At 45.6% G+C, this 24,351-nt stretch overlaps 1 protein-coding gene across 2 annotated transcripts in view; it reads right to left on the bottom strand.

The window, feature by feature from the left end:
* Positions 1-1,759: 1,759 nt before the first annotated feature.
* Positions 1,760-24,351, bottom strand: part of SLC3A2 (solute carrier family 3 member 2) — a 40,048-nt gene continuing 17,456 nt past the window's right edge. The window contains 9 exon segments of one of the 2 annotated variants that reach the window (NM_001302503.1): positions 1,899-2,261; positions 2,389-2,472; positions 3,731-3,874; positions 3,986-4,166; positions 4,317-4,375; positions 4,462-4,530; positions 6,118-6,212; positions 6,797-6,970; positions 7,357-7,794. In NM_001302503.1, coding sequence (NP_001289432.1) covers positions 1,899-2,261; positions 2,389-2,472; positions 3,731-3,874; positions 3,986-4,166; positions 4,317-4,375; positions 4,462-4,530; positions 6,118-6,212; positions 6,797-6,970; positions 7,357-7,794 — 1,607 coding nt within the window. 2 annotated transcript variants of the gene reach the window in all.

Genomic DNA, 24,351 nt, shown 5'->3' with positions numbered 1-24,351 from the left:
GGGGAGCCTGGTGGGCTTCAGTCAGGGGTTGCAGAGTTGGACACAACTTAGCGACTAAACAACAAATCTTTCAATCTGTCCCTTACATCAAGACACTCAGACACACAGGCCCTGTCCTACAGTTATCAGTATTATTTTCCATAAGAAAACCAGGAGGGCCAAGCTCAACCTGAGGCTATGAAGCCAACCTAAAAAATGGCAACCCACTCCAGTACTCTTGCCTGGAGAATCCCATGGATGGAGAAACCTGGCAGGCTAGTCCATGGGGTCGCAGAGTTGGACACGACTAAGTGACTTCACTTTCTAAGAATCATTAGGACCCCAAGTCCTGTGGATCTACCTGCAGGATCCCAGCACTGCCTATCAATCATCTCTGAAGTCTAGACTTTGCCCTCAGCTACTGGGAGGTGATCTCTAGGCCTCTGGAATGTCCTGATAGGAGTCTTTGTTAGTCTGGGGACTTCAGATGTGATTTTATGACAAGGGCATTGTGAAACAGGGCCTCTGGAGGGGCTGGAGACTAAAGGTATTAGCCAGAACCTGCAGAAGGGGCTGGAGAACGAACATTAGCTACATGGGCCTCTGTGATTAAGCCTCAAGAATTAACTCGGGACAGTAAAGGGTCAGGTGAGCGTCTCTGCTCGGCCATACTCTGTGTGTGAGTTGGTCAGAAGGTCTGTGTTCAGGGCTCCACTGGACTCCTTTCAACTGGGAAAGAACCACCAGATGACCCTTCATGTTTGGATGCCAGATCAGCCAATCCCAGATGAGCCCGGGCTTGTGTCCTTGGTTTTTGAATGTGTGTCCTTTCTCTGGAGTAAATCTGTAATCTTGGTGCTTCTCAGTTCTGTCTTTCTAGAAAATAACCCACTAAGGATGGTCACAGGGACTCAGAACTCACAGCTGATGTCTGAAATGAGGGAAGTATTACGGGGACTGCAACTTCCGGTGGTGCAGTTTGCCAACTCCTTGCTCCCTGGCCCCTTACTATGACCTTCATCATCTGCCCACCCCTTGCCAACCACACTTCATCCCTGGTCCTCTCCTCATTCCTCATTCCACCCCGGGCACTGGAATTCTCCTTCCCAGACATCTAGCAAGTAAATTCCCTCCCAGATTTCAGACCTTTGATTCAATGCCACCTCCCTGGTGAGGCCTCCTCTAACCCCCACCCCAAACTCCCTCCATGCCCACATACCTCTTTGTCTGCTCTACTTTTTCCTCTCTGAACACCATCACCACGTCCACCAAACTCTAAACTTAACGCATCTCATTTCTTCTCTGTCTCCTCACTAAAGGATAAGCCCTGAGCAGACAGGGATCTTTGCACTGTTTTCTCCTATAAACCCAGGAGCTAAAACAGTTCCTGGCACATGCTGAGTGCACAATAAATCCTTGTTGAATGAAGAATCTGCAGCACTTGTAGAAAACAGGCCACCTCACACCCACCTTTTCTCCCAGAAAAGCCAAGTCTGCAAAACAGGAAAAGTGACCATGCTTGGCTGGAAACTACTGTTGAGGGAGGTTAAAAAGAAAAAAGAAAGAGTCAGCAAGAGCCAAGACCTCCAGGAGAGGTCTTGAACCTTGTCCAGGCTCGGGGAGGAGGTAGGGTGCTAGTCCGGCCTGACACCTCCTGGCTGCTCTGACTTCGGCAGGCGCCTTCCGCTCTGGTCCTGATCACTGTGAGGGGGTCCAGCGGGGGAAAGGGGAAGGAGAGAGAAATTCCTGCATTGACAGCAGGTGGAAAGAAGACATGGCCTCACCAGGCAGGAGTGACTTTTATTTGAAACCAGAAAACACCCTATTTGGGGGTTCATCTGTAACAGTTTAAAAAAAAGAAGAGAGAGAAATCAGAACCCAAAGGGCCAGGGGATGGGGGGAAGGGTAGTGGGCCCAGGTCAGGCCACGTAGGGGAAGCGGAGCAGCAGCCCCTCATGAGGTTGTAGGTTCAGGTGCTCCAGCTCAAGGGAGGTGCCCTCCTCACGGCCTGGCTGGGTGCTGAGCAGCAGATCCACCCTGGCTGGCAAGCTGGTGCCGGTGGGCAGGCTGGAGGCCCGCAGCCTGGCCAGTTGGCCCACATCCCCAAAGTTGAGCACTACGAGGAAACGCTCGTTCTGGTCCCACTGGCGGATGTAGGAGAAGAGGTCAGGCCCCGAAGAGAGATCGTAGAAGTCTCCATGCAGCAGGGAGCGTTCCTTACCCCGCTGATCACTCAGCCAGCGGAAAAGGGAGAGGAGGGATTTAGGGTCCTCACTCTGGCCCTGCAAACGGTGATAAAGTGATAAAGATACTTCAGACAGGGACGAAGGGCTCCCCGGGGCACAAAGTCCTACCAGCCGCCGGCCCCCACCCCTTGACAATTAGGCCCTGCCTGTGGAAAACACTTACCTTCACAGTCATGCTGATGTTTATAGATGCTGAGGTGTTGGGAAAGCTGGATTCATCCCACAGCATGACCGGGGCCTTCACAGGCTGAAAACCAGGCAAAAGAGGACTGAAAAAAACCTAACTGCTCTCCAACTCCTCCCCTCATTTCCAGATTTATAACCTCCTCTACCTCAGGGCCTCGCACACTGTCCCCTCAGCCTGGAGGGCGCGTCTTCCAGATAGCCATAGGCCAGTCCCTCATTGCGCTCTGATCCCTACTCATGGACCTCCCTCAGGTTTTCTGAGGCCACTTGATATATAATCGACTGTATCCCCTGCTCTCAAAGCCCTGGACCCTGCTTTCTTTTGCAAAGCACATGTCAGCACCGGGCATCCTTATTACATGTGCTCACCATCTAATTTCACCACCTCCAGCTCTTTGGTGTACTGCTGTATCCTCTGTGCAAAGCACACAGAAACTACTCTGTCAGTTTTGTGGAATAAGTGAAAAATGGGTTTTATAAATGGGGCTCCCAGGTGGCACTAGTGGTAAAGAACCTGCCTGATAATGCAGGAGACATAAGAGATGAAGGTTCAATTCCTGGGTCGGGAAGATCCCCTGGAGGAGGGCACAGCAACCCACTCCAGTATTCTTGCCTGGAGAATCGCTATGGACAGAGGAGGCTGGCGGGCTACAGTACACAGGGTTGTAGAGTCAGACATGACTAAAGCAACTTAGCATACGCATACACGGGTTTTATAAATATCAGCTCAATGTCAACCTCCAACCTTGTGGCTAAAGCCAAGTGGGCGCCTTCATGGTCTTACCCTACCTCGGCTCTCACTGTGTGTATCTGGTCCCCTACAAAGCTCTGAGTTCCTGGACAGCGCAGGGCCTAACCAAGAGTAGCCAGTGTCCAGTGAATGAACAAATTACTAAGTAACAGCTACTGTACTGAACTCCTACCAGGGAGCAGGCACTGCATTTTAAATATGCCTTGTTTCAGTCATAACTACTCTCTGCATGTGTTAGTCGCTCAGTCGTGTCCAACTCTTTGTGACCCCATGGACTATAGCCCACCAGGCTCCTCTGTCCATGAGATTCTCCAGTCAAGAATCCTGGAGTGGGTTGCCATTTCCTTCTCCATATTACTCTATAAGGAATGCAATTATAGCAGAAAAAATGATTAAGAGTTAGAGAGAGAAAATAACTTGCCAAGGCCACACAGTGACTGACCAGGGGGCTGACTAGCAAACAAGCTTTCCTTCCCAAGGCTCATTGTCTGTCCGCCACCAGCCACAGAACCACTGTGATGGATGAACACAACCTCTCCCATTGTGCTGGGCAGGCAGCAAGCATTACCTGTCCAGGAAGGCCAGCTCCCTCCAGGCCAATCTCATCTCCATAGCTGAACACTGGGGTCCCCGGCAGGGTGAAGAGCAGCAGCTGGTAGAGTCGGAGGAGTTGGGGTGACACAAAGGAAGTCAGGAGCCCCGCCTGAGACACCTGCAGGAATGGACACACTCGTGAGCCCCAGAGCCCACTTCTGCCTCCACTTCCCAATACCCTCTCTTCCAAAAGGCATCCTGCCCCCTCTCCCACCACTGTGGTACTCACACTCCAGCTGCACCAGTTGCTGCCAAAGGCGTCCAGATATTGGGTAACCAGGAAATTTGTATGATTCCCAGTTAAGCTGGAGTGTGACAGGTAAGAGCTAGTCAACAACAGGTCCTTGGTGGGTTCAAGTAGCCTCAGGATCTGCTGAAGGTCGGAGGAGTCTGTGCCTGCAATCAAGAGCCTACACAGAACAGAGCGGGAGTTGACGTTAGTACTGGAGGCGAAGAAGGTTCTCTGGGCTAGGAACTCCACCCTTTCCTGGGGCTCATACTCCACTGGGGGGAATTCCCAGAGTGGAGCTGAATTGGGGAAGCTGGGGTTTGGCACCCACCGATCATCACTGACGCTCTTAGTGATGTTCTGCCACTCAGCTAAGAATGAAGACGGATTCTAAAAGGAAAAGAGCAGAGTCATGAGGAAGGGAAGGCTATCGGGCCCTGGCAAGGCTTCTGTTCTCACATAGAAAGGGTACTCACTGTCAGATTCTGCACGTCCCGGACCTGAAACCCGTCCACACCGGTCTGCAGCCAAAACCTCAGAGCTTCCTATCAGGAGAAAGGCAGAAGTACAGAGGAAAGCCATCACTGCTGATGCAAAGGCTCAGAAGATTCCAGCCCACACTAAATCTTCCTACCCTATACTTCCCCGTGACCTCAGGAGAGGCGCTTGCCTTGAACAGTCTCACTTCCTTGCGTCTACTATAAACCTTTAGCCTTCAGTTCCCCTTCCATTCCAACCCATCACTAATCCTTAGTGATATAGTGCTCTTCTCTACTCCTCCCCATGGTAAATCACAAAACTTTACCTTTAACACCTACAGAAAAGGCCTATACACTAAATGTTAACTTCCTTCAACACTTAGCATATGTAGAATGTTGATATACTCATTTTACAGATAAGGAAACAATGTCAGAGAAGCAAGGAGGCATGCCCAAGGCCACAATCAGAGAGCAACAGTGAAGGGACCTAAAATGCTAACCAAGATCCCAAGATGAGTATACTTACTCCTCTCCCAGTTTCTTGGAGCCTGGGGAGGGTCTAAGTAAAAGAGCCATTCAGAGCAAGACTCAGGATAAAAGCCTGAAATTCAAAGCACAGCCCCAGGGCAGTTTACCCAAAGATTTGAAAAGAGAAGCCAGCTCTGCAGAATAGGCCCAGGCTTGAAGCCCTGGCATTCCTGCGGCACGTGACACAGGCCCCCACTCCCCCTGCCCTCTCTTCTGGGTTCTCTCTCTGCTCCCTGTCTTCTCTCTTCTGGTCTCCATCTTCATCTGAGGCTACCACACTTTGCGCCTTAACATCTAAAAATGTTCTCTTCTTAGTAACTTTTAAAGGGTCTTCTAGCAAGTGGCAAGGAATGAACCAAATGACCCCAAAGGTCAATTGAAATGCTGGGAGTACAGAATTCTACCTCAGAATCCTGGCTGCCAGCAGAGGGTCAGAGTCTGCCTCCAGTTTTGTTCTACCCCTTCTGAACTGGTCAGTGCCCTAGAACCCAGGCATTAGGAGCTGGGATGACTTTCAAAACCCCACTCCCAGTCTTCAGGGTATGGAGTTTGAGCCTTATACCTTCAGAGAAGGCAGATTTGAGATTTAAGATTAGTTGGCACCTTCAATCCCAGGGCATATTAAAGCCCCTCTGAACCTTAGCTTCCTCACTTACAGACTTGGGATATGAGTAGGAACCTTGTTTGGTTATAGAGGATTAAAGAAGGTATATAAAAATACTTGGCATATTCCCGGACACATAGGAAGACCCCAATGCTTACAATTTCAGACTGGGCTGCCTTCCATAACACATCAAATAAGAAATGGGAAACCAGACAGGACAGGATTCCCACAGAGAAAGGGCTTCCTCTGCCAAAAGGAAGAAAATTCACATCTGAAAAATTCCATCCTGGCACTGTCACCCTCAAAGTCAGGGAAACAAGTGGTCTTTCAGAAAAGAACAAACAAAAATAGGGATGCACTGCTTGCCTATCCTTCTGCCTGCGGGAAGAGTGTCCCTGCTGGGCTACAAACAGCCAGGGGCCCCTCAGGTGGTGCCAGGCTATGTTTATAGAACTCACTATGAAAGGGCCAAACAGCCCCAGCATCCGGCTCCCACCTGCCGTCAGCACCAACACACTCACCTTCATTTTGATGGCCACAGTGTCAATCTGAATGGATTGAAACCAAGGGTTCTGGCCCTTGTAGTTGGGAGTGAGGTCCAGGATGACCCGGATGCCTAGAACAAAAGAGGAAGAGGTGGTTGATAGAAAGACTTTGGGAGAAGGGAAAAGGAAGAAGTCAACAAATACAAGTCGGTAGAATACTCCCTATGTACTGGTACAAAAGTTTAGATTTGAACCCTGGTGTAACTCATTTCATTGAAACAAAGATATGAGCAAGTATGGGGGGCGGGGGGCGGTATTGGGAGGGAGTAGTGTAACCGAGAAGGCTGAGCTATGAAGCCCTGGCCCCCTCATTCCCAAAGTGAACTTTTTTCAAAGTAAGACAAGATTTTAATTTTTCTTTCTCCAAAGGATCTACTCTTAAGTTTTAAAACCACTGATTTAGCAAAAGCCTACATTTTGCAAATAAGGGCACTGAAGCCCTGAAGCTAAATAACTGTATATCCAAGTATACAAAGTCTCTGAACCACCTGACAAATCCACTTTAAGTTGAAGCCTAACAAACACCCCCGGACCTGCCCTAGGAAAACTGTGAGCCAGTCAGCAATCAAACAGACAAAAATCCTCTCCGGACTTTCCCCTGGCCAGACGCCCAAGTCCTCTCTAGCTGCTGCCTTGCCAGTTCTAGGACACCCACTCTTCTTCTTGGCCGAGTGCAGGAGACTCTCAAAATCTTCCTTGGAGCCAAAAATGGGGTCGATTTGTTCCAAGTTGGTCTCTGTGAGGTCATCCTCCTGGTTCTTATGAATTGGGCCCAACACAAAACCCTTCACCTTCAGGGTGCTTAAGTAATCGAGCCGCTCCTTTAGGTCTGAAATGGAGAAGCAAAGTTACAGTGAGGCCTCGCGGAGGCCCCTGATCGCCCCTATAAGGCTGGATCACCAGACTGAGACGCTGATGTAAGGCGGCTAGCAAGTTGCTTCAGAAACACGCTGCGACAGGCTACGGGCGCCGGGAAGGGGAGGAGAGCATGCTGAGTCAGCCACCCTCAGGAAAGAGCAAGTGGGGGGGCAGCTTCCTTCAAAGAAAGCAAGGAGGGGCTACGTCTCGGGGAGCGGTCGCCAGTACCGAGTAGGGTAGAGAACCGTCTGAGTCAATCTGGGAACAGAGATCGAAGTTGGCGACCATTTAAACCAAGGGCCCATGGGGTGGGAGGTGGGGACGCGCGGGGAGGGAGATGGGGGCGCCCGGACTCACCCGCTAGGTTGCCTGCCTCTTGGCCCAGGAAGGCCCGAAGGTCTCCAATGCGGTAGAGGGCGCCCTTGTGCCACCATCTCTGCTCTGGCAGCTCGCGGCAGCGTGGCGCCTGCACGATGATGACCACGGCGCCGGCCAGCATGCCCAGCCAGCCGAGCCAGAAGAGCAGCAGCAGCGCCCAGCGGGTGCGTACCCAGGCGGGGCTGCCCGCCACCTTCAGCAGTTCCTCTTTAGACAGGCCCGTGAACTTGGCCTCGGCCGCCGCGTCCGCCTCGTCGTCAGCCACCTTGATCTTAACCAGACCATTCTTCTCGGTGCCGCCCGCCACGACCACGGCCATCGCCGCCCCAGACGCCGCGTTCATCGGCTGCTTCTCGGGTTCCAGCTCGTTCAGTTCCACTTCCTTCATGTCCACCTCTGTGTCCTGGCTCATGGTGCCTGCGGAAACGGAGACAAGACGCAGTCTGCGGTCAGCTGTTGGCTGGACACCTGCCCGGATCTCCTGGCCCCAGAACAGACTCCCAGGCTTCCGTGCCTCCGCTTAGGTTCCCCGACCCAGTCTGCGGCGCGGCGGGCGCGGCCTCGAGGCCTGAGTAGGGGAGCCCCGCCCCGGCCCGCCCTAGCTTGTCCCTTAAAGTGGAACCTCCTGGGTTGCTCTTTCAGGGACTGAAAGGGTGGGCGGCGGCCGAGGGAGTAACGTTGGGAACTCAACTCCGAAGGCTGCGTGGTTCAATCCCCCTGGTCCATTTCCTCATCTAGAACCGTCTAGTCCTAACGTTCGGACATTCAGAAAGCTGAGCACTGAGCCACCTTTAGGCGGGCGGAGTCTGCAATCTGTCCCTCCCCCGGCCCCCGCGCTGGTCCCTCCTGCCTCCGCCTAAATGGGCTAAAGCGGATATCCAGAACTGCTGGGGTTCCAAGGCTCTTCTTCGCCTACTCGGAAGGTTTGTGACTTCCCGGGACACCATCTTCCATTTGCCCACGCCACGTGAACTGAAAACCCAACTCAGCCCTTTCCCCCACCAGGCCTTGTCTTCTCAGGCCTCTGGGACTTGGCACTGGACCCCTGCTTTCCCGCAGAGCTTACTCCCACTCTTTCAAGATATCTTGAGTGTAGTTCAATTCATCATGCAGCAACTATTTACTGAGTGCCCATATAATAGTGTGCTTCATTAACTTTAGTGAATTAACCCTAATCTAGTCTTCTTCATATTTTATGATGAATCTGTTTGGACTGGAGAATTGCTGACATTTCCCATTTTACCCTACCCCGCCCCCACTTTCTGGCGCCAGGATGTCGGGCAGCTAGGAATCTGACATCCAGAAGAGACTGATGGATAATCTTGGGACTGACAACATGCAGGGGCTGGGCCTCTGTTGGAGGCATCCATCTTCTCACTACAGATCAGAAGGTGCCCCGGCCAGACTGTTCCCCACTTTGCAGGGCCTCCTGCAGATTAGTCCAGTGTCCCCCTCCAGGTGCCAGAGTTCCCTTACCTCCCTGTCGCTTCGCAGTGCTAGGCCTTGGAGGCAGCTGGTACTGCCGAGGCCTTGTTGGCATATGGCCAGGGCACCTTGGACTTGCGTGTTGTTGTTCAGTTGCTCAGTCATCTGACTCTTTAAGACCCCATGGACTGCAGCATGCCAGGCTCCCCTGTCCTTCACTACCTTTAGCTCAAACTCATGTCCACTTAGTTAGTGATGCCACCCAACCATCTTATCCTCTGTCGCCCCTTCTCCTCCTGTCTTCAATCTTTCCCAGCATCAGAGTTTTCCAGTGAGTCGGCTCTTTGCATCAGGTAGCCCAAGTATTCCAAAGACCTTGAAGACCACCCAACTTCTCCCCACAGAGGACCCTGAATTGAGAGTAAGACAAGGTTCAGCCAGACATCAACACCACAAGGTGCCAGCATTCTCAGGAACTTCTTGTTCCTAAGCAGCACCAGCTGGGTTATTTTCAGAGAGGACCTGAAGGAAGTTAAGTTCTTTCTCCCTCTCCCACCTGGGCTGGAAGTCAAGACAGCTGTGTATTTGGAAGAAAACAGAAACCAAGATCTGAAGAAATAGAAGAGGTACCAAAGGAGAGCCGAGGCCATGAAAAAGCTCACCCTCTGCCCTTCCCCTTCATTCCTCTCCCCTCTTCATACCAGACTCATCCCCATCCCCCACCCCAAGCAAGTAGGTAGAGGCTGTTCAGACCTGTGCTCCATGATGATAGCAAGTCCAAGGTGCCCTGGCCATATGCCAAATAAGTGCCAACCAGACTGAACAGACTATCACCAGCATGAAAGCTCAAAGTTAAGAACTGTGGGGTCATACACTCTCTTTGAGATGTTTCAACGTAACACTCCCATACATACACACAGTATCTGACTCACAGTCCCCCACAGCTCCAGAAAGATGAAACCAATTGCCCCCTGCATTTGGTAAAGAAGCTAACAACTTGCCTCCCCAAGTTTATCACCCACCACACCCGTCACAGGGACCACCCTCCAGCAACATCAGCCTTCAAACACCTGTTAGTCCTGCCACATAACCAGCTGTCAGGCCTCTGCATCTTTGTGCACGTCATCCCCTATGTGTTTTGACGTTCCTTTTCTGACTCATAACCTCCAGTTCATTCCAGACCTAGCTCAAATGATAGCTTCTCTCAAATCCCTGGAAAGAATTACTTTCCATCCACTGTGCACGTATCTCTTCCTGGGTTGGAAGATACACTTTTCCTTGTCTGAGTGTCGGCACTTCAAGACAAGTGGCAGAGCCTTGTGCTACTTGATGAACCTGCCTGCTCAGACGGAGGCACTTTATACTGAAGTGAAGTGAAGTGAAGTCGCTCAGTCTTGTCTGACTCTTTGCGACCCCCGTGGACTGTAGCCCACGAGTGGGGTCCTCTGTCCATGGGATTTTCCAGGCAAGAGTACTGGACTGGGTTGCCATTTCCTTCTCCAGAGGATCTTCCCGACCCAGGGATCGAACCCAGGTCTCCTATATTGTAAGCAAGACACTTTACAGTCTGAGCCACCAGGGAAGTCCTAGGCACTTTATAAGTGTGCGGTAAATAAGTGGATGAACTATTATCATTAAAACCCGGTATTTCCCTTCTTAGAAGCAACTCAACAAAAGCAGCATGTATTTGAAAAGAAATGTGCACCTCAGTGTTCACAGCAGCATTTACAATTGTAAAAATATGGAAGGTGTCCTTCAACAGACAAATGGATAAAAGATGATATAGTATATATATATATATATATATATATGGAATACTACTTAGCCATAAGAAAGAAGGAACTTTTGCCATTTGCAGCAACATAGATGGACTTTGAGGGCATTATGCTAAGTGAAATAAGTCAGACAGAGAAAGACAAATGCTGTATGATATCACTTATATGTGGAGTCTAAAACAATACAACAAACTAGTAGACATAACAAAAAAGAAGCAGACTTGAATACAGAAAACAAACGAGTGGTTACCAGTGTGTGGGGGGTACTCTCTAGGGGTGAGAGACCAGGAGGTACAAACTACTGGATATAAAATAGGCTCAAGGATGTATATAACGTGGGGAATAGAGCCAATATTTGGTAATAACTGTAAATGGAAAGTAACATTTAAAATTGTGTTTAAATTTTCTTAATTAAAAAAAGGCAGGAAAAAAAGTAGTATGTGAAGATAAAGGGATAAAGCGAAAAGGAATTTAAACAACATTGTGTGGTATCAAGAGGAAGCTGTTTATGCAGGAAAACAAACCAAGACTTGTAACTGTTCAACCAAATAAAACCAAGCAATAAATCTAGTTGAAGGGGAGGACAAAAAAAGCAACAGAGCAAGACAGCAGAGAAAGAGGGCTGAAGATGCTAGAGATCCTCCAATCCTAGTGTATGTTGCTAAATACAGAACTTAATATTTACTATAGAATTCAAAGTATATAATTTGTTCAAGAATTTAGCCTTCAAGAGAAGCAAGGAAAAAAGTAGTTCAAGAGTCCAGAGCCAAATTAAAAAAGAAAAAAAGAAAGAAATGAAGACAGTTTGAGAGACCTTGGGGACAATATCAAACATACTAACACTTTATAGTGGTCCAGAAGGAAAAGAGAGAGAGAAAGGGGCAGAGAACATTTATGAGGACATAATAGCTGAAAACTTCCCTAACCTGGGAAATGAAATAGACATCCAGGTACAGGAATCACAGAGAGTCCCAAACAGGATTAACCCAAAGAGGACCATACCAACGCACACTGTCATTAAAATGGCAAAAGTTAAAGAGAGAATAATAAATGCATCAAGGAAAAAGCAACAAGTAAAAAAAAAAAAGAGCCCAGAGCCAATAAGGACAGATTAATGAGGTCATTAAAGTCTTCAGGACTTTACGCTCATTCAAGCAAATGGTGGGGGCGGCAGGAGGGGTGGTCGGGTTGGGCGGTTGGGGCCCTGAAGTTCAGAGGGCCAAGTCCACAGAGAAAGTTCCTTTCTAATCCCCCATTGCAAAAATTCATGTCCCATGTTTCCCAACAGGTGAGGATTACTTGATCTTAACCAAAGACGAAGTTTTCCCCTCTCAGTTCAGTTCAGTCACTCAATCGTGTCCGACTCTTTGCGACCCCATGAATTGCAGCATGCCAGGCCTCCCTGTCCATCACCAACTCCCAGAGTTCACTCAGACTCACGTCCATTGAGTCAGTGATGCCATCCAGCCATCTCATCCTCTGTTGTCCCCTTCTCCTCCTGCCCCCAATCCCTCCCAGCATCAGAGGCTTTTCCAATGAGTCAACTCTTCGCATGAGGTGGCCAAAGTACTGGAGTTTCAGCTTTAGCATCATTCCTTCCAAAGAACACCAGGGACTGAACTCCTTCAGAATGGACTGGTTGGATCTCCTTACAGTCCAAGGGACTCTCAAGAATCTTCTCCAACACCATAGTTCAAAAGCATCAATTCTTCGGTGCTCAGCTTTCTTCACAGTCCAACTCTCACATCCATACATGACTACTGGAAAAACCATAGCCTTAACTATATGGACCTTTGGTGGCAAAGTAATGTCTCTGCTTTTCAATATGCAATCTAGGTTGGTCATAACTTTCCTTCCAAGGAGTAAGCGTCTTTTAATTTCATGGCAGCAGTCACCATCTGCAGTGATTTTGGAGCCCAGAAAAATAAAGTCTGACACTGTTTCCACTGTTTCCCCATCTATTTCCCATGAAGTGATGGGACCAGATGCCATGATCTTCGTTTTCTGAATGTTGAGCTTTAAGCTAACTTTTTCACTCTCCTCTTTCACTTTCATCAAGAGGCTTTTTAGTTCCTCTTCACTTTCTGCCATAAGGGTGGTGTCATCTGTGTATCTGGGGTTATTGATATTTCTCCCGGCAATCTTGATGCCAGCTTGTGCTTCTTCCAGCCCAGCGTTTCTCATCATGTCCTCTGCATAGAAGTTAAATAAGCAGGGTGACAATATACAGCCTTGACGTGCTCCTTTTCCTATTTGGAACCAGTCTGTTGTTCCATGTCCAGTTCTAACTGTTGCTTCCTGACCTACATATAGGTTTCTCAAGAGGCAGGTCAGGTGGTCTGGTATTCCCATCTCTTGAAGAATTTTCCACAGTTTATTGTGATCCACATAGTCAAAGGCCTTGGCATAGTCAATAAAGCACAAATAGATGTTTTTCTGGAACTCTCTTGCTTTTTTGATGACCCAGCCAGCGGATGTTGGCAATTTGATCTCTTCCAGTGTGTTTAAAAAAAAAAAGATTTTCAAAAACAGAGCAAAGATGGGAAGATAGTTAGAAACTCAGGAAACTGTCCAACAGACTCTGCACACTGCCAAAACTGAAGGTATAATTTCAAAGACCCAGAAAAAAACCATCCAGGCTCTGCCTCTAAACCACCCATCAGCCTTGAGGAGTTTAGCCATTCGAAAACTGGATGATGGCTAATGTCAAGGATCTGAGCACTTGGAGTCAAAGTGCCACCGAGATGAAAGCAGAGAAGGAATGTGAGCCCTACCAAAGGGACCCACTTGGAAGCTGTTATTAGAAGAAGCAGTGTTGGAATATTATTTGTTATTACAAATCCTGCAGGAGGGACACTGGCTGGTGAAAAGAACTGTCAGAGTTGTCTTACTAAAGGGTGAGGAATGTGAGTGGGGATAAAAGCCAGAAAGAGTAAAGGAAAAACAACCAAAGCCTTCTCGTTGCAGAAGAGAAATGAATGCACTATCTGCAAAGTATCTCATAATCAAGCAAACTGAACAACACTGAAGCAAGTCGTTCTCTCTAATGCAACCAAATATTAAAAGAGAAACACCAGAGATACAGCAGATCAATTTATGGATGAGATAGAGAAGTTATTACTCTTGGATAGATGACATCAGATAGTCAACTGATCTCATCAAAAGGCTAATTGGTAATAAGAGGTTAAATGATTCCTTAAATGAACACTGAAGTACTCCAACATCAGCTCCTTCTGCAGTCCTGGTCACATAATACTGGTGGGTATTGTCAGTTTCCCCATCTCCTGTGTGCTTCAAAACTATCATCACATTCTTTGAAAGGAAGTCACTAAGTGCAGCCACAGGCAAAGGGTATGAAGTTACACTCTGCCTCCCAGAAGGAGGCGTACCTTCATAAATTATTTGGGATTTTTCTGTACAGAATATTTCTCTCTTCCCTCTCATATATTTATTTATCTATTCATTTATTTATATCAGTATGGATTCTTGGATACTTATTTTATAGTTTGGGTTAGAATCCAACACTGTACTGCTTTCTTGCTCCAATTATTCCAGCTTTTGCCACTGTGAGCTCTCTCACTTTGGCCACTGCGTCCTTTTAATACATACCCCTTCCCCTTCTTCTTCTTTTCTTTTTTTTTCAGCATTTTACTTTCTGGCACTATATGACGCTTCAGGTTCATCTTGTATATCCTCTAGGGCCCCAGCCCTAGAAATAGCATTTCTCCAAGGAGTCATAGTCCCTTTTATTGGAAAATAGTATTAGAAGTCAAGATATGGGCACTCAGGCATCCTTTGAGGAATGAAAGCTATCCATCAAAAATATGTCTTGGGAATTCCCTGGCAGTTCAGTGGTTAGGACTCCTTGCTTTCACTGCTGAGGGAGTGAGTTCAATCCCTGGTTAGAAACTAAGATCCCACAAGCCGCATGGCATGGCCAAATAAATAATTAAATTATATATATATATATGTGTGTGTGTGTGTGTGTGTGTTTTTCTTGTATACTCCACTTTTTTTGGGGTGGTTGGTGTCCAATTTTTAAAATCTGTCCTTACTTCAAGGCCTGAAAGATATTCATCTATACTTTCTACAGAAAAAAAGGCTTTATTTTTGACATTTCAATCCTCAATCCATCTTTAATTTATGTTTACTTATGGCATAAGGTAGGGAACTAAACTCATATTTTTTCCAGATGGACAACTATAATGTGATGAAAATACATCCATAGTACTACCCTGGTGGTACAGTGGATAGGAATCCACCTGCCAATGCAGGGGACATGGGTTTGATCCCTGGTCCAGAAAGATTCCACATGCCTTGGGGCAACTGACCCTGTGTGCCACAACTACTAAGCCAGTGAGCAGCTATTGAGCCTGCTCACAGCAACTAGAAAAAGCCCAAGCAAAGCAATGAAGACCTAGTGCAGCCAAAAATACATACATACGTATACATATTTGGTCTCTGTCCCTAGTTACTGACACGGAGCTCCTAACTCCCTTCAAATCCCCTGGGTGATAGGAATGCCTTTTGTTCTAATGAGGCCACTCTTGATGGGCTCCTAGATAGCCTCAGGATCAGGGCTGGTTACCAGAAAGGCATGACTGGAGTGATGAAACTTTCAGTCCCACTACCCAACCTCTGGGAAGGGGACAGGGGCTCGAGACTGGATTAATCATCAATGGCAATGATTTAATCAACCATACCTACATAACAATATCTAATGATGATCACACCTACAGTTTCCGAGTTGGTGAACACATCAAGGTGCTGGCAGCGCGGCACCCACACCCCCACTCCTTGCACCTCGCCTTCTTCCTGAGTTGTAGCCTTCATAATAAACTGGCAATAGGAAGTTAAATGACTCAGTCCCTCAAGGAACCCATTTACTCTTAAAACAACTAAATGACCCCAAAAATCTTTGTCAAATATTATGACCCACTAATCTTTAGTTAATTCTGTATTTCTAATTATCCAAAATTAATCTGATCCTGTGATTCCCACAACCCCCTATAGCCTCTCCTCTTCAATCCCCCTGCTCAGTATCACAGTTCAGGGAGTGACACAGCTATTCTTCCAGTTTTCTAGGCCAGAAGCACATGGGCAATTTTCCTAGCCCTTATATCTTACTATCCTCCCTGTCCAGCTAGATGCTAGTATAAACTCTGTAGCCTGATTAATATAGGTACAATATCTCCACTTAGGAAAAACACACATACACACAAAGCTTCTGCTGCATGCTATCATGAAACTCTCTAAACAAACTGGAAATGGTTCCAAGTCTCCATCCAGACTTAAAATGTGCCAGTTCTTGCTCCTGCATTCAGTATTTCAAATGTCTTATAAATGTATTTATACAAATATATTTACATAAGCAATATTAATAAATGTATTAATAAATAAACCAAACTCTCAAGCACTTTTGATTTTCACTGACATTCAACATGGCTAAATGTTACCAGATTTCCAGCAATACAATCCTAAAGACACATAATGAGGCATTGGGATCTTTGATTTCAATATTCACTTCCCGAACATAAACTCTTCCTTCATTCCCTCAAAGCAAGTAACTCAGTATTTGAATAATTCTGCCGACACCTGCCCCTGCTCCTACCTATGCTCCTTTGTGGGTCAGTTATAGGAAAAATTTTAGGGCTCCGTAAAGGGAAACATGTGCCTAACTAAATTTTTAAAATATGTTTTTATATTTAATAAGGTGAAAAGTGGAGAAGGCACTGGCACCCCACTCCAGTACTCTAGCCTGGAAAATCCCATGGGTGGAGGAGCCTGGTAGGCTGCAGTCCATGGGGTCGCTAAGAGTCGGACATGACTGAGCGACTTCATTTTCACTTTTCACTTTCATGCATTGGAGAAGGAAATGGCAACCCACTCCAGTGTTCTTGCCTGGAGAATCCCAGGGACAGGGGAGCCTGGTGGGCTGCCGTCTATGGGGTCGCACAGAGTCGGACACAACTGAAGCGACTTAGCAGCAGCAGCAGCAGCAAGGTGAAAAGGGAGTATATAATATTGAGAAGAAGACATATAGGGACAAGTATGGAATAACAGAAACCTGAATTTAAACTAGCTCCTTACATGGCAACTAAATTGGTTAAATTCAACAACACTCTGTAAAATAATTTGAACTACAGAGAAATTAAAAACAAACTAAAACACATCAGTAAGAAGGGAAACCCTCTTTTCTAATTAAAATAGAAACTGTTGCACTAATGCAATGCTAGCTAGAATGTAACCAGTCTGAGAAAGGAAATAAACTTTTTCCTTGAAGAAACATATACTCCTAGGACAAGAACTAAAGAATTAACAGCTACAGTCACCTGATTACCACAGCCTGATTGTCACAGTTTTTTAACCATTGTTAAGTCCCCAATGACATGTGCCCAGAGGTGCTGCAACACCAGGCTGTGATACTGAAATACACATTTGGGACTTCTCTGGTGGTCCAGTGGTTAAGACTCCAAGCTTCCACTGCAGGACGGCAGGAGGCACAGGTTCAATCTTTGATGGGGGAATTAAGATCCCACATGGTGTGTGGACCAAATACATATTTGGTCTTCAGTCCTCTTTCCTGGCACCAGAGCTTCTAAAATCTTTGGAATCTCTAAAGAGTGGAACTGTCAGCCTCATCCCTCACTCTCCAGAGAGGGTAGAGGAGCTGAAGCCTGATTAATCACCAATAGCCAGTAATCGTGCCTATATAATGTAAAAGTTGTTCAGTCATGTCTGACTTTTTTGTGACCCCATAGACTGTAGCCAGCCAGCCTACTCTGTCCATGGGATTTCCGAGGCAAGAATACTGAAGTGGGTTGCCATTTCCTTCTCCAAGTTGCCATATACACTAGCAATGAAAACTAAGAGACCTATGATTAAATCTAACAGTGAATAGATGACTTCTTTATGAAGGAAAAGATAATATCCTACAGAAACACATTCAAACAAAAAATAATGAGACCCTAGTATATGCCAGGCACTTTTCTATGAGCTGGGGTGGTAGCAAGGAAAGAGAGCCTGCTTTCATGAAGTTTAATTTCACTAAGTGAAAGAAAGAAAATTAAAGAATAAATACTCAAACACATGTAACATGTCAAATGATTACAAGTGCTGTGAAAAGGCAGAGTACGATGAGAAAGAGATTACCTGATTCAGGGAAGGCATCTCTGATGAGGTGATATTTGAGCAAAGACCCAAAGAGGTAAAGGAACAAGGGATCTTGCTAAAAGAAAGTTTTCTAGGTGAGGGAATAGCAAGTGTAAAGACCAAAAGGAGAAACGTCTCATATTTGTAAACAGAAAGATTTGATGTCATAAAGAAATTAACGCTCCCTGATGAAATAAAAGTTTAAGGCAGGATAAAAAAAAGTTAACATGAAATTTTCCCCAGACGTTTTAGCCACTGCCCTCTCCCCTTTGGTGTGCATTGTGTATCTGCATTAACCAGATCCCCTTAGAAGACACAGCAATGCCTACTTGCAAAAACAAACAAACGCAACTTCCTCCTGGCACCAGGAAGGTAACTCCTTAGAAAATAACATTCCTTTCTCAATTCTGTAAGGGGTCACAATAACTCACAACTCGCCTTGCTGGACTATGTTACTTTGATGTATGACCCTTTGTCTCAAAAATTTCTATAACTCTGCTTTGACCTCTACCAGGGGGACAGTCCTCAGAGCTTTCAGAAAGATTGTCTCCTGGGTTATAATCCTCCAGCTGGCTCAAAGAAAAGTTTCCAGTTCTTTCTTAGATTGACTACTGATTAATTTTTTTCATCAACATCCCCAGTCTATCAATCCACTGCAATTCCAATACAAATCTTAATATCCATTCTTGGGAACTTTATGATTCTTTAACACATGTGTAAGAGAAAAGGGCCAAAAACAGTAAAGATATTTTTTAAGTAATAAAATTTTGAGGACAAATCCTACCATATATCAAAAATGTTATATTCCTAAGTAATAATAGTAGCATGCTAAAGTAATAATCATAACATGAAATAGCCAAAGGGATGGACAAATGGACCAACAGAACGGAATACGAAACCTGAAAGAAATTCATGCATATCTGAAACCTTAATATATGCAAAGATAATATTACAACCCCTGGAGCAAAGAATAGCTATTCACCAAATGGCACTGAAAAAATAAAATTAGGTGACTACTTAAAAGTAAACACAATAATATATTCCAAGTGGTTAAAAGACCTAAATATGAAAAGCAAATATTTTAAATTTTTAGAAAAAAATGAGAGTATCTTTCTGATTTTCAAGGTAAGGAAGGAGTTCTTAAACAAGACACAAAAGCACAAACCATTAAGAAAAGAACTAATAAATTGTACAAGAAAAATCTGTGCATCACAAGAGACCGTAACAAACTGAAAAAGACAAGCCACAAAAGGGAGAAGACATAGTATTTGAAACTAATAAGACAACAGAGTCTTGTATAAAACATATAAAGTTTCAATGAAAACCAGTAAGGAAAAAGGCAACAATTCGGCAGGAAAAACAATTTACAGACTAGGAACGGTAAGTTCACAAAATTGAATACATAAAAAAATGGCCAGTGAACTCTTGACAGATTACGTATTAGTAATCAATAAAATGCAAATTACAATCACAAAAAAATACAATTTTATGTCCATAGATTGGCAAAACATCTGATTGAACCAAGTGATGACAAGGACATGAAATTGCCTAAGTGACAACATTAACTGATATAATCACACTAGGTGTGCAATGTACAAAAGCCTGTAGAATTGAAAATACTCTTAGATATTACCTATCAATGTCACTCCTGGATTCATAACCCAGAGAAACTCTCATAAACGTGCAGAAAGCAACATACAAAGCATTTCACTGCAGTACTGATTATAGTAGTAAAAACTTAGAAACCTGTAAAAGGGTTTATCACTAGGGGACAAAATAATTTGTAGAACATGTCTAGAGTATATAAAAAACTGAATTTTAAAGAGCTAGGGCACAAAAAGACAGGCAAAGTATATCAAAACTATAATGTTAAAGAAAAGGGGGAAATAGTAGATTCACCTTAAAATTTTTCTAAAAACTAAACGATACAAGAGCACCAACAGTCTCATTTTTAATGACATCCTATCCCAAAAGAAAGAACCACACCATTCATGGAGGAACTGCGGCATCTGGTGGACATGGGAAATGGATAGAGCAAGCCTAGAGTTCATCTCCCTGTTCCAAAATTCCACTTAATAAAAACATCCTCAGCCAGGTTCGATGCACGATACTGGATGCTTGGGGCTGGTGCACTGGGAAGACCCAGAGGGATGGAATGGGGAGGGAGGAGGGAGGAGGGTTCAGGATGGGGAACACATGTAAACCTGTGGCGGATTCATTTTGATATTTGGCAAATCTAATACAGTTATGTAAAGTTTAAAAATAAAATAAAATTAAAAAAAAAAAATAAAAATAAAAATAAAACCAAAAAAAAAAAAAATAAAAAAAAAAAAAATAAAAACATCCTCAGGTAGAGGATTTATGAGATGTTAAATTATAATGAACAGATAAGATCTTTGGCCAAAACCCATTGAAACAACAAGATTTCCTAACCAACAAGGACCAATGTATAGCAACTACACTCAATATTTTATAATAACCCATAAGGGAAAAGAATCTGAAAAGAATATATATATTTACATACATGTACGTGTGGTTGTAGTTGAATCACTGTGCTGTATACCTGAAACTAACATAACACTATAAATCAACTATACTTCAATTAAAAAAAAAAAGATTCTCATCAGGCTTTGCTTCCCAAACTTCCATGCAAGGTCACAAACGCAATCTTAAACATGTTCCTTTTAAAATTTCACAAATTTGGCTCTTCCAAGACCCAGTCTAATCCTTCTCTGGGAGAGCTTCCAACTGGCATATTCCTCCCCAGGGTTCAGGAAATAAGGAAATTCTGTTCCCAGATTGAATCTTTGCCCTACAGGTAAATATCCTACTCCAAGCTCACTGCACGGCACTGTGCGTTTGCATAGTCCTGCTGCTGCTACTGCTGCTAAGTCAGTTCAGTCGTGTCCAACTCTGTGCGACCCCATAGACGGTAGCCCACCAGGCTCCCCCGTCCCTAGGATTCTCCAAGCAAGAACACTGGAGTGGGTTGCCATTTCCTTCTCCAATCCATGCAAGTGAAAAGTGAAAGTGAAGTCGCCCAGTCGTGTCCAACCCTCAGCGACCCCATGGACTGCAGCCTTCCAGGCTCCTCCATCCATGGGATTTTCCAGGCAAGAGTACTGGAGTGGGGTGCCATTGCCTTCTCCTACTCCTGGACTAACAGAGGCAGTGCCTCTTGCTGCCAGGAGAGGGCAGAGCTATTCCCGGAGCAGCTGCCATCCTCAGAAAGATTCCTGTTGGAGGAAATTGGTATTTCTTCTAACAACCTCTTCAGGAGCTTCATAACATAGGGCAGGTAAACACTGAGTTATAGTGACATGCTGAGAAAGATCGAGGGCAGGATGAGAAGGGGGTGACAGAGGATGAGATAGTTAGATAGCATCACTGACTCAATGGACTTGAATCTGAGCAAACTCCGGGAGAGACTGAAGGACGGGAAAGCCTGGCGTGCTGCAGTGCTCAAAGAGTCAGACACGACTGAGTGATTCAACAACAACAGGATATATATAGCAAATGAAGTCATGGTAATAGATATACTGTTCAAGGCAGAGTGGGAAAACAAATGGATCCAGAACAGAACCCTGAGTGCAATGGGTTAAAAAGAGAATAGGAGGTAAGGAAGTCAATGGAGTGGGGACGGAAGAGTTTCAGAGATTTGTCTCTCCCAGACCAAAGGCTCAATGTGGGGACTTCCCTGGTGGTCCAGTGGTAAGAATCTGCCCTGCAATGCAGGGGACACAGGTTCAATCCCCGGTTGAGGAACTAAGATTCCACATGCTGTGCAGCAACTAAGCCCATGCACCACAACTAGAGAATCCCTGTGCTGCCATGAAAAGTCCTGCATGACGATCTTGTGTGATGCAACTAAGACCTGATGCAGCCTAAATAAATAAATTAAAGACTCAATGTGGGGGGTTACTCCAACTCTTATCAATCCCAGTAAGCACTTGGGGACCAGGGATACAATCACCAGATAAGAATCCAAGGGCTTCAGGGAAATGTCCTGGGACACAGGACTTAACCCCTGTGGGTGGGAAAAAAATCACTGTTTTGGTGGCTTATAGAAGAGATATGCTTCAGTGGCCCTAAGAGATGACAGAGGAAGCAATAAAGAGGCTGAAGGAAGCAGACATGCTGGAATGGATATATTATGTGAGGCTAGAAGACCCATCAGAGAATTGTGTTCCAAGAAAGGGCCCAGAGGACACAACATTCACCAAGGCCATCAGGAATGCGCTACCGACAGGGGCACCAGTTATCACCTGGAAGCTCAGTGGTGGTTCTCCTCTACAGTCCAGGAGAGGAAGTCACGGAGCTGACATCCTTACTTCCCACTCACCCCCATCAAGTAACAGTGAAGCGAAAGTCGCTCAGTCATGTCCGACTCTTTGCGACCCCATGGACTGTACAGTCCGTGGAATTCTCCAGGCCAGAATACTGGAGTGGGTAGCCTTTCCCTTCGCCAGGGGATCATGGGTTCAGTGACTGAACCCATGTCTCCTGCATTGCAGGTGGATTCTTTAACCAACTGAGCCACAAGGGAAGCCCAAGAATACTGGAACGAGTAGCCTATCCCTTCTCCATAGGATCTTCCTGACCCAGGAATTGAACTGGGGTCTTCTGCATTGCAGGTGTGCCGGGAGCCAGCGTGAGGAATTCCGCCCATGGCAAAGGTCATGAGGAAGAAGGCTTGGCATACGCAAAGGCGGGATCGAGCCTCAGGAGTCCCCCTGGAAATTCTCGAGCATCTACCCCCAAAACCAGAGTCTGCCTACTTTACTGCTTTGTGCTCTCCCCTACACCTCTGACTTTATGGGGGGCTGTCTCCCACCACCATCTCTCTCTCTGAAAAGGAGTTAACTTACAGCTCCAGTTAATAAAGTTCCTGGGCGTGACAAGAGTGTTTTAGTTCACAAACTCCTTTGGGAGTTCTCTAGCCTGCATGAACAGGTTCTTCCGGCCACATGTGATTGTTCAGAGCCTCCCAACCTGTGAGAGGCATGAGATGTTTTAAACTGTCTAAATACAGATTCCTTTGAGCAGTTAAAAGATTGATTAGAAATTGTATTGGTGAAGGGTTTTCATTTGTTGGGCCAATGTTTGCTGCTAAGTCTCCACATCCCCTGCCCTTATACACATTAATGAATATAACTAGCATATAGGAGAAATAAGTATTAACCTTTGATATTAATCACGGTTAGACCTTGAGCTAAGCAAATTCTTTTCTTAATTAGAACCCACTGCACCCTCACCCTATTAGGAATGCAACTTTATCTGGTGCCTTCGGAAGGTGGCGCCTGGTTTAGGAATAAATCACCCCTGGAGAAATAAGTGTTCTGGTTGACTGACCGCTATCACAAACAAAGGGTCGTAAATTGTTAGCAGGCCCCCTGGCCAGAAGATGATGTAACACCCCTAAGACCTTTGTATACATTTGTATGAAGCACCTGATTTTGATAAAAGTCAGGACTGCTGACCCCGCGTGACTTTTGTATTCCATCTCTGTGTATAAAAGCAGACCAGAAAAATAAAGAAACGAATCAGTTCCTGGAAAGACTGGCCTCCCCATGTCGTTCTTTCTCTCACCTTCTGGCTGAATTCCCTGGATCCACCGGAGCTGGACCCCAGCAAGTGGCCCCCGGAGCAGGTTATTCGAAGGTAGGTACCTCGGAACAATTAGGGTCATCAGCCCTGTTGCTCCCCCAGTGTTGAATTTTCGGGACGGATAGGACCCCACTCAGGGTGCTGCAGACCCCCCTGTAGGATAGACAGGATGAGTAGGAGTGGGAAGTGTTAAAGGGTCAAAGAGAAACCCAGTTTCTGGAGTTAAAAGGGTTGAGGAAAAACCCGGTTTTTAAAGGCTAAAACTAAATCTTCTTTACCATATTTAATTTTCTGACATGGGTAACACTGAATCAAACGAAAGACAGCTCTTTATAGGAGTAATTTTGCAGTTATTAAGTAAAGAGGAATTAAAGTTAAAAAATCTACCATTCAATCATTTTTTTCATTTGTACAAGAACAGTGTCCCTGGTTTCCAGAAGAGGGCACTGTTAACTTAGATATCCGGGAGAGAGTAGGAAAGCAGCTGAAAACTTACCATGCGGAACATGGCTCAGAAAAGGTGCCTAATGACGCCTTTTCCTTATGGAATTTCATTAGAGATGCTTTAGACCCTACCCCAGATTCTGAAAAAGTACATCTTAAAGAGGACAGTGAAGAAAACACTGTAGTTAAACCTGCCCCAAAATCTGAAAAGGTATATTTTAAAGAGGAAAGTGAGGAAAAAACTGTAGTTAAACATGAGGAGGATGAGAAAAAGGAGGACCCGCCTGACTATCGGCAACTAAGAAAGATGCTAGCCGCTATGGCTGCTCAGGAACAAGTTAAAGATAGGGACAAAGAACAAGATCAGCTCTCCCCTCAGGATGAAGAGGATTTAGACGAGATAGCAGCTCGATATCACTCTGAAGAAGATTGGCCTCTGTTAAATAAAGACGCCCCAAGAAGCTTATGAGAAACTTCCCCTATCAGGCCATTTGCTCCAAGGAGCTTAAGGGAAATGTCTCCTAGTAGGCCATATGCCTCTAGGAGCTCACGGGAGACATTCCCAGTTAAA

Source organism: Bubalus bubalis, chromosome 5 (genome assembly GCF_019923935.1).
Source record: "Bubalus bubalis isolate 160015118507 breed Murrah chromosome 5, NDDB_SH_1, whole genome shotgun sequence".
NCBI lineage: Eukaryota > Metazoa > Chordata > Mammalia > Artiodactyla > Bovidae > Bubalus > Bubalus bubalis.
Note: the sequence above shows the minus strand (reverse complement) of the source record. Positions and strands in the feature narration are given on the sequence as shown.